Here is a 10,917-nt window from a genome sequence, read left to right on the forward strand (position 1 = left end):
GTTGTTGGGGTGGGAAGACATGGAAGAAGAACATCTTATTCAGCCATGATGCTGGTATCACTCATGTAAAGTTCTTTGTATTTTCTGGATATTAATTTCTTATCAGATATACGATTGGCAATTATTTTCTCCCATTCCATAGGTAGCCCTTTTACTCTTTTGATTATTTCCTTTGATGTGCAGAAATTTTAAATTTTGACATAATCCTGTCATGAAGATTTATGTCTATGTTTCTTCTAGGAGTTTTATAATCTTTTAAGATTTTTTAAAAAGATTTTATGTATTTATTTGACAGAGAGAGAGAGAACACAACTAGGAGGAGCGGGAGAGGGACAAGCAGGCTCCCTGCTGAGCAGGGAGCCCAATTCAGGGTCCAATCCCAGGACCCTGGGACCGTGACCTAAGCTGAAGGCAGATGCTTAACTGACCGAGCCACCCAGGTGCCCCTAAAGATTTTTATTTATTTATTTGAGAGAGAGAACACAAGCAGAGGGAGGAGAAGAGGGAGAGGGACAAGCAGACTTGCTGCTGAGTGTGGAGCCCAATGCCAGGCTCCAACCCATGACCCTGAGATCATGACCTGAGCCGAAATCAAGAGTCGGATGCTCAACTGACTGAGCCATCCAGGAGCCCTGCGTTTTGCAGTCTTATGTTTAGGTCCTTAATCAATTTTGAATTAATTTTGTATATTGTTTAAGGTAGGGATCACACTCCGTTCTTTGACATGTGCATGTACAGTTTTCCCAGCACCATTTGAAGAGGCTATTTTTCTCCATTGTCCCACTGGCACCTGTTGAAGATCATTTGAGCATATATGTGAGGGTCTATTTCTGGACTCTGTATTCTGTTCCATTGGTCCATGTGTCTGTCTACTACCTCTTGACCAATTACGGCTGTAGCATCTACGTAGCCTTCTCTCCCCGTAGGGAAAATGCACTGAGATACCCAATCCTAGAATCACCGCCACTTCCCGACAGCGTCCAATCCAGAGCAAAGCCCTGCTTCCTTGGACTCTGTCCAAAATCACCTAATATAAGCCCAAATCCTATAGAGGCATACCTGTGTTATTATGCTTCACAAGTATTCCATGTTTTACAAATTGAAGGTCTGTGGCAGCCCTGCATTGAGCAAGCGTATTGGCACTATTTTCCCAACAGCATTTAGCATTTGTTCACTTCATGTCTCTGTCACATTTTGGCAATTCTCCCAACATTTCAACAATTTTATTATTATCATATTTGTTATGGTGATCTCTGACCAGTGATCTTTGATGTTACTACTGTAATTGCTTTCGGGTGCCACAAATCACATCTATATAAGACAACAAATTTAACAAATGTTATATATGTTCTCACTGCTCCACAGACCAGTCATTCCCCCAATCTGTCTCCCTCTCCACAGGCCTCCCTAGTCCCTGAGACACAACAATATTGAAAGCAGCCAATTAATCATCCTACAATGGTCTCTAAATGTTCAAGTGAAAGGAAGACTCACACATCTCTCACTTTAAGGCAGAAGCTAGAAATGATTAAGTTTAGTGGGGGAGGCGTGTCAAAAGCCAAGATAGGCTGAAAACTAAGCCTTTTGTGCCAAACAATTAGCTAAAATGTGAATGCAAAGGAAAAGTTCTTGAAGGAAATTAAAAATGCTACTTCAGTGAACATACAAGTGGTAAGAAAGTGATGTAGGTTCCTGGTGGTCTTCTGTTGGAGGGTACGGGGGAGGGTATGGGCATACAAGAACATGGGATTACTATCTTCAAAGTATATAGGACAGTATGCATTAACAAGAAAGAGATTCACAGGCCAATAAAAATACGGGCAAAGAGAGAAAAAAAAATAGCCACAAGAGAAGAAATACAAACGAATGGCTCCATAAATGTTGGGGAAAAAAAACTGTTTTACCCCAAATGCATAAAATGATACTGCTGATTCAGTCGGTGGGACCATCATTTCAAATTTGAGTCCCGCTGCTCTTCTTGTCCCTTTCCGTAAAGTCTCAGCACTCTAAGCCTGGGAAACCCTGTATTTGGGGAAGTTTATCTGCTACCATCAAGTTGCGGGAGCTGCGGCCAGACACGGGTTTAAAGCCCGCTCGGCCTCGGACGCCCAGCGCCTTCCCCAGGTAGTACACATTCCCACGGTGGCCGTGGTCCTCCGAGGGAGCCCCTGCGCGTCTCAGGCCGGCTCGTCCCAGCAGAGGGCGTTCTAGCCGGCCGCGGTCCTCCGAGGGAGCCCCTGCGCGTCTCAGGCCGGCTCGTCCCAGCAGAGGGCATTCTAGCCGGCCGCCTACTCCATGGTAGGGCCCCCCCGCCCGCTTGGCCCCTGGCGGCCGCCATGTTGGAGGCTCAGGCAGGGAGCCATGGCTGCGAGCGGCGGGTGCGCGGTCAGAGCTGCGCCAGCTCCGCCGGGCAGATGCTGGAGGTGCGGCCGGGGCTGTACCTGGGCGGAGCCGCGGCCGTGGCGGAGCCGGACCACCTGAGGCGGGCGGGCATCACGGCCGTGCTGACGGTGGACTCAGAGGAGCCCGACTTCAAGTCGGGGGCGGGGATGGAGGGTCTACGGAGCCTCTTCGTGTCGGCGCTGGACAAGCCCGAGACTGACTTGCTCAGCCATCTGGACCGGTGCGTGGCCTTCATCAGCCAGGCCCGCGCCGACGGCCGCGCCGTGTTGGTGCACTGGTGAGTGGCCCGCACGTGGGGGAGCGGCCCCGCTTCCAGCCTGCCGCCGCCGCCCCTTCCTCCGGGGAGCCTCGGGGAGGACGAAGGGGCTGTCCGGCCACCAGAACGTCGGCTCCGTCCCTTCCGCGACTGGCGTGTGTCCGAGAGAGAGGAGGGCCGGGAGGCGGGCCCCCGATGGCGTGCTTGCTCTCATTCATTCTTGTTTTGTTGATTCATACTTGTTTTCGTTGGTTCGTTCTGCAGCCCCCCGCCCCCATCCCCGAGTTGTTTTTTAGTGGGGACTGATAGATGGCAAAGTCCCTGAACCTAAAAAGAGTTTAAAAGCTCCTCGGGGAGCGCCTGGGTGGCTCAGTGGCTGGGCGTCTGCCTGCGGCTCAGGTCATGATCCCCGAGTCCTGGGATCGAGCCCCGCATCGGGCTCCCTGCTCCACGAGAAGCCTGCTTCTCCCTCTCCCACTCCCCCTGCTTGTGTTCCCTCTTTCGCTCTTTCTCTCTCTGTCAAATAAATAAATAAAATCTTTATTAAAAAAAAAAGAAAGGCTCTTCGGGAGAAGCCAGACACCTCCCCGGATGATTGTAATGCAGATTAGGATTCGAGTGGTATACTAAAAGAGATGAACAAAGGTTCAGGTTATTCAAACTTCAAAGGAAAAGCAGATTATTTTCAGTGTTTTTGTTTGGGGCAGAGGGTGGTTGGTGAAGAGAAATGGGGAGAGGAAAATTGGTTAGGACATAAAGGAGCCCCAAGCCATGCCCAGGGGAAAGATGGGAGTAAGTTGTAGCAATGCCTATAAGAAAATCGTGATAGGTATTTGGGAATTCTTAGTAGTCCTCTTTAGTTGCATTGGAGTGTAATAACTAGTTTAAATTTATTGAGTCAGCACTTCTACTCCTTGCCAGTACTTGCTGTAAATATTTACATGAAGGACATAAGGTAGTGGTAAAATGGAAAGAAGCCTGGACCAGATCTTCAGGGCCTTTAATGCCAAGAGCAAAGGAGCGTTGGATTTTTTCCAAAGCCATTATAAAATTTTTTAAATTAGTGTAATTATTTTTGAAAAGGTAATACATTCCCATGGTTCAGAATTCAAAAAAATCAAGGAAATAAAGGAATAATTCTTTTGTGTGTTGGTAGTATTTTAGAGGCAAAGGGTTTATTTGGGTAGAAGAAGCAGACATGAAGTGGACATGAACTTTACCGCTAATAGGGAGCTGGGCTTTTTTTTTTTTTTTAATTGCTGCTATTTGCTATTTTATTTTAAAGGTCTCTTTTTCAGTCATGCAGGAGTTAGTCGAAGTGTGGCTATAATGATTGCTTTTATGATGAAGACTGACCAGCTTACCTTTGAAAAAGCCTATGAAAATCTCCAGATCATCAAACCAGAGGCTAAGTGAGTTTTTTGTTATAGAAATAATTCTGGTTTTTTTTATGTGATTTTATCCATTTAGAGAAAACTTAACTTTGTATTTGTTTGTCCTTACAGGATGAATGAGGGATTTGAGTGGCAACTGAAATTATACCAGGCAATGGGATATGAAGTAGATACTTCTAGTGCAATTTATAAGCAATATCGTTTACAAAAAGTTACAGAAAAGTATCCAGGTAAGTAATAATTGCTAGTACTTATTGGGCCCTTTTTAGATGCTCTTTACTCTGATGCTAAAGGCTTCAGGTGCGTTATCTCACTTTTCCAGTAATCCCTTGAGACAGGTACAATTTTTATTTATTTATTTTTTTTTTTAATTTTTATTTTTTTTCCTTCTGAACCGGTGGTTTAGCAAGAAATAACTTGTTCAAGGTCACATGGTTTGTAAGTGGTGGGCTGGGATTTGAACTCAGGCAGTCTGTGCTCAGAACCCCAGGGCTTCTTCACTATGCTCTCTGACCTCACCCTGATTTCTCAACACTGGAGATTTTTTTTTTTCCTGAGGTTAGCACTTCTTGCCTCAATTTGACATTCGCTGAATTTTGTCTGAAAATGCAGAGTTGATTTCAACAAATAGATACATTTTAATTATCTCATGTAGAATTACAGAACTTACCTCAAGAACTCTTTGCTGTTGACCCAACCACCATTTCACAAGGACTGAAAGATGGCATTCTCTACAAGTGTAGAAAGTGCAGGTAAAATATTTTCTATCCTCTGGAGATTTTATCTTGTCTCAGTAGCCAAAATGTACTAAAAGTTTCATTTTCTTAAAATCTGTAGGAAGAATTTGTTTAATTGAACAAAATAAAAATTTCAAACTCAAAACTGCTTTTAAGAAGAATATAAGTTCTGGGGCGCCTGGGTGGCTCAGTCGTTAAGCGTCTGCCTTCGGCTCAGGTCATGATCCCAGGGTCCTGGGATCGAGCCCCGCATCGGGCTCCCTGCTCCGCGGGGAGCCTGCTTCTCCCTCTCCCACTCCCCCTGCTTGTGTTCCTGCTCTCGCTGTGTCTCTCTCTGTCAAATAAATAAATAAAATCTTAAAAAAAAAAGAAGAATATAAGTTCTTTTTTTTTTTTTTAAGATTTTATTTATTTTTTGATGAGAGAGAGAGAGCGCGAGAGAGGGAACACAAGCAGGGGGAGTGGGAGAGGGAGAAGCAGGCTTCCCGCTGAGCAGGGAGCCCGATGCGGGGCTCGATCCCAGGACCCTGGGATCATGACCTGAGCCGAAGGCAGACACTTAACGACTGAGCCACCATTTATATAAGAATATAAATTCTTAAGAGTGAAAGTAAATCAGGTTACTTGTAGAGGTTATTGAAAATTAAAGTAGCATAATCCATTTTTATTTTGCTGAGAAATACTGCACATTTCATCTATTTTTTCATCCTTTTGGAAGTCATTAATGTTGTTGTTTGTTTGGGGGTTGCAGGCGATCTTTATTTCGAAGTTCTAGCATTTTGGATCATAATGAAGGAAGTGGTCCCATAGCCTTTGCCCACAAGAGAGTGACACCATCTTTCATGCTCACCACAGGGAGTCCGGCTCAATGTACATCGTATTTCATTGAACCTGTACAGTGGATGGAATCTGCTTTGTTGGGTGTGATGGATGGACAGGTAAGAACACATTTTATTTTCTGCAGTTTCATTATATCATCTATATTTTGTTGTTTCTTGCCCTCTAGACCATATTTTAACTGGTGTTTCACTCCATCATAAGTACTTTCTCTATGAAGATTATATCTTTCTAGTGCAGATAAGAGTCTATCAAATTAATTAATTAAGTAAAAATCCAGCCTATCTAAAGTAGTGAACCCACTTTTGGTTGAGAGCTGTTGGTCTAAGTTAATTCCTTTTAAGGCTATTTGTATTTTTTCAAATAGAAGACTAACATAAGCCGATTAGAATATATTTAACAAATTCAAACTTGGTAACAAGTAGGGCAAATCAAGGATTTTAAAATTATATTTAAAGTTTCTTTATCTTCTTCTCTTTCTTTTTCTCTTTTGGCTCCTCTCTCTCTTTTCCTGATATTTCGGTTCAGCATGTTTGCTAAGAAATTCATTTTCATTTCCTATTAATTCTTAAGAATGCAGCTCATGAGAGCATCCTGGGATGGCCACATTTCTCTTTTAGGTTTACTTAATATTAATTTAAAGATATTCTTAATCTAGGATACAGTTAGTCTTAATGATTGTAAAGGTTTTTATGGTTTGTATAAAAGTTTGTATAATGAAAATTTTATGAAACTCACTATATTTCACTTGAAGAATACAATAATGTACAAAATAGGTAGAACATATATAGTTATATGGTGAGGAAACAGTTTATGTCAGCATCTTGCCTAAAAAGAGGTACCTTATGTTCAAACCCATGTTTTCAGACAATTCTGCTTATTGAGATGTAAGTCACATACTGTATAATTTACCCATTTAAAGTGTACAGTTCAGTGGTTTTTAGAATATTCACAGAATTTTTGCAACATCATTATTTTCATCATTCCCAGAATAAACGCTATACCCGTTAGCAGTCACTTCCCGTTCTTGATGGTATCATTTGCAGCAGTAGGGTTTTTAATTTTGAAATACACTTTATCTGTTTTTTTGTTTCTTGCTTGCTTTCTTTTGTGGCTTGTGCTTTTGGCTTGCTGCTCTTATTTAGCCTGGAAAACATATAAGATGAAGGCATTTTTGTGGAAGATTCTACGTCACATTTGTGCATACTTCTCTGTACACTTATTTGAATTTTCCTATAGACCTAAAAGTGGAATCCCTGTCCTGTGGAGTGTGTATGTCTTAAATATTGCTAATATTCCACCCTGACAATAAAAATGCTTATACAAATTTGCTTTTCGCTAACATTGAATGCATGTATCCATTTCTCCATACCCTTGGCATAATGGGTATTTTAAAATTGGTTTTAAAGTTTTGTCAATCTGGGAGATGAAAAATGTTTTCCTTAAAATGTTTTAATTTGAGGGCGCCTGGGTGGCTCAGTTGGTTAAGCGGCTGCCTTCGGCTCAGGTCATGATCCTGGAGTCCCGGGATCGAGTCCCGCATCGGGTTCCCTGCTCGGCAGGGAGTCTGCTTCTCCCTCTGACCCTCCTCCCTCTCATGCTCTCTGTCTCTCATTCTCTCTCTCGCAAATAAATAAAATCTTAAAAAAAAAAAAAAAAAAAAAAATGTTTTAATTTGAATTTCCATGACTACTGCTGAGGACCAATATTGTTATGTATTTATCAGCTATTTATAGCTTCTTTTTCTATAAATTTCCTTTACAGCCTTGGTCCATTTTTCTATGGATTTTGCCTTTTTCTTATTGAATTATAGGATCTCTTTATATAGTCTAGATGTTAATGATTTTTCTAATATATTGCAAATATCTTCTCCTGTCTGTTGCTTATTTCAGCTTTGTGGTATATTTTGTCATATTAAAATTTAAGATACTTCTGTAATCAAATTTGGTTTCTGAGTTTTATGTCCAGAGCTTATATCATCTAAGATTAAAAATAAGACTCCCTGCCTCATGTCATGCACAGAATAACAAGCTAAACTTAAAAAATAATGCTCTAAATACATCAGAATACAATATAATAGACATGTTCAGGTTTTTTTTTTATCTATTTTACTGGAGTATCAGTTTGTTTTTAAATAGCCATGAATCTGAGGCCTAGCCTACATGCTACCAATATCAATATTGATCTGACATGAGGCTCCTAACATGCTTTCCTAGTCTTCGGCCATGATGATCTTAGTTTGAGATATTAAGCTGCAGACTGATTTAAAAGGCAACACATACCACATCCTGAAATCTTGCATCATATCTCAACCTTTACCTCCCCCCCCCCCCCCATACTGGGATTAATCTGGTCCTTCTCCCAGCATACAACTGCTTCTTACATAATTATCATAGCCCACCATCTGTTATGGTAAATTGCCGTTGTATTTTACCTTGCTGATTTGATCATAAAACTCCTTGAAGGTAGGAGCCATGTCTTACCTGGTTTTTATTTTGTTTTGTTTTGTTTGTGTTTTTAGAGAGGGAGAGAGGGGGAGGGGCAGAGGGAAAGGTAGGAGAGATGCAGACTCCCCGCTGCGTAAGGAGCCCAAGGTGGGGCTCGATCTCATGACCCTGAGATCATGACCTGAGCCTGAATCAAGAGTCCAGTGCTTAACTGAGTCTTACCTGTTTTTATATCCTATATTGCCAGTGATAATTATTTGTCTTGTATAAAAGTGAGTGAATGAAGTAACACAGTTCCTTTATTTCAGCTTCTTTGCCCCAAATGCAATGCCAAGTTGGGTTCTTTCAATTGGTATGGTGAACAGTGCTCATGTGGTCGATGGATAACACCTGCTTTTCAAATACATAAGAACAGAGTGGATGAAATGAAGATGCTGCCGGTTTTGGGATCACAAACAAGAAAAATATGAACTTGACATTTTTGATAGCTTGGAAAGAAACTTGCTGATGTGTGCTTCCCTCGCTGGTTGTCATTCATGGCAGATTGTCTAGTTTATAGACCATCAGCATTTCATTTGATGTGACATGGAAACTGTGCTTTGTTATTTGTTAGTCTCTTACACCATTTAAGTAGAATACATTATATGGAAATCAAAACTTTTAATCATGTAAATTGTACTTTATTTGATACTAAAATTTTCTATAACCCATATTCTTTGTTTCATATATTTTCAAGCGTTCTGATTTTTGGAATGTTTAGTTATGTGATATTAAGGTCTGGATAGACAAAATTATTTATAAAAGTTGGAAATTATGTTTAAGTAGATTTTTTTTAATTTCTAGAAATGTAAAGCAGATTTGTTTGAACATATTTTGAAACTTATTTCTCTTTAAGGTACATTAGTAAATCTGCATATGTCTGGATTTTTCTTGGAAATGTAGAAGGAAAGGCTATTAGTAAAACATTGACTAAGCTTTTCCTGTTACTCTTTAGGAATCCCAATTAAGTAAATTTTTAGAAAAGTATGTTTAAGATACGTTTTGAAGTAATCTGCTTAAAGAAATGTATTAATGTTAGGTGTGTTTCTAATGATGAGGAAAATACATGTGGAATAACTACCTATTAATTACTTTTTTAGCCTGATAGGTTAGAGTACTGGAAAAGGTACTGTGTCCAGATTAGCTTTTTAACATGATCTCTGGAAACTAGAGTTTATTTTACTCATTACTAATAATTAGAATTGGACCTAATTAGATATTTGAACATTTACATGAAATCGGAATTAGCTAATAAAGAGAAATATAGTCCATGTTCTTAAGACACTTTGCATATTTACATGTATGTATATAAACACCAAAATGGGAATAGTTTTAAATGGAAAAAGTGAAAATGAACCTCTTAAAAAGTACCTAGTTTAATTTTATTTATTTATTTATTTATTTTTACAGAGAGAGCGTGTGGGAGCCAGTGGGGAGCTGCAATTTATTGAGGGGGGGGAGAGGGAGAGAGACTCCTAAGCAGGCTCCATGCCCAGCGCAGAGCCCAATGCCCAGATGGATCTCATGACCCTAAGATCATGACCTGAGATTAACCAACTGAGCCACCCAGGCGCCCCTAACCTAGTTTAATTTTTGAAATGTTGGGAGTGTTATAGGTGATTCTTGAGAACATCTTAACATAGGACCTTTGGTAACTTTCATAAAATAATTTTTCTTACGAGAAAAAATTTCTCCCATTTCTATCTAAGCTTTTGTACTATCTGTTCACTTTGCTGCATAATATACTCTAGAAAGCTTTTTGAAAACAATCAGGCTGAACCAAATGAATTGTGTCTTTTGTAGGTAAAAAGTTGAGTAGAGAGAGTTTTGTATGGCTATCACACTAGCATCTAGCGCAGAGAAAATTACATAGATTTTATCTGAATTTGCAATTGTCAATTCAGTAAATATTTACTGAGCACCTATTATGTGCACAATTCTAGGTGACACAGTGAACAAACTAGATAAAACCCCTCTCTTTTTTTCAAGATTTTATTTATTCATGAGAGACAGGCAGATGCAGATGGAGAAGCAGGCTCCCTGAGGAGCAGGAAGCCCAATGCAGGACTTGATCCCAGGACCCTGGGATCACAACCAGAGCCAAAGGCAGACGCTTAGTCGACTAAGCCACCCAGGTGCCCCAAAACCCGTCTTGCAATTTATATTCTAGCTGAGAGAGAGAGACAAGATACTTCTTTTTTTTTTCAAGATTTTATTTATTAGAGAGCACACACGAGCTGGGGGGCTGGGGCAGAGGGAGAGGGAGAAGCAGACTCCACTGAGCAGGGAGCCCCGGGTGGGCTCCATCCTAGGACCCTGGGATCATGACCTGAGCCAAAGGCAGATGCTTAACTGACTAAGCCCCACCCAGGCGCCCTGATAAGATACCTTTTTTGAAAGATAATTGGTATTTGCCAGTGGAAAATGAGTTTGGGGGGATTGACTTTTCTTTATGTAAATTTTGAAATTTTGTGAAACATCCACTAAGCAAAAATTCCCAATTTAAAGTCCATTAATGTTTTTCTTGGTAAATAGTAAATAGAAATGGTAAATAGAAAAACCGTTATGCCTTTATTCTCAAGAAGAAACTAACAAGTGGAACCCTTTTTAATATTTAAGAACATCAACTTACAACATGTAGTTTTACACATTTGTCCAAAATAGCGATATGAACTTTATTTCATAGGTGGTGTTTCACGTGCAGTTAAAATAGTACTGAAGTAGAAGTCAGACTGGAATCTGATCATTCTGGCTCCCCCCGTCTCTAGCTGCCCGGGTCTTTTGAAAGTTGAGGGTCAGGTTTC

At 40.6% G+C, this 10,917-nt stretch overlaps 1 protein-coding gene across 1 annotated transcript; it reads left to right on the top strand.

Annotated features, from left to right (window-relative positions):
- Positions 1-1,885: 1,885 nt before the first annotated feature.
- On the top strand, positions 1,886-9,393 carry DUSP12 (dual specificity phosphatase 12). The gene is made up of 6 exons (XM_032422439.1): positions 1,886-2,680; positions 3,958-4,071; positions 4,165-4,283; positions 4,709-4,805; positions 5,542-5,728; positions 8,383-9,393. Exons 1-6 carry the CDS (start codon positions 2,337-2,339, stop codon positions 8,542-8,544), a joined length of 1,023 nt encoding a protein of 340 aa, XP_032278330.1. The 5' UTR covers positions 1,886-2,336; the 3' UTR covers positions 8,545-9,393.
- The last annotated feature ends 1,524 nt before the right edge of the window (positions 9,394-10,917 follow it).

This window comes from Phoca vitulina, unplaced genomic scaffold (assembly GCF_004348235.1).
Source record: "Phoca vitulina isolate PV1807 unplaced genomic scaffold, GSC_HSeal_1.0 scaffold26, whole genome shotgun sequence".
Lineage (NCBI taxonomy): Eukaryota > Metazoa > Chordata > Mammalia > Carnivora > Phocidae > Phoca > Phoca vitulina.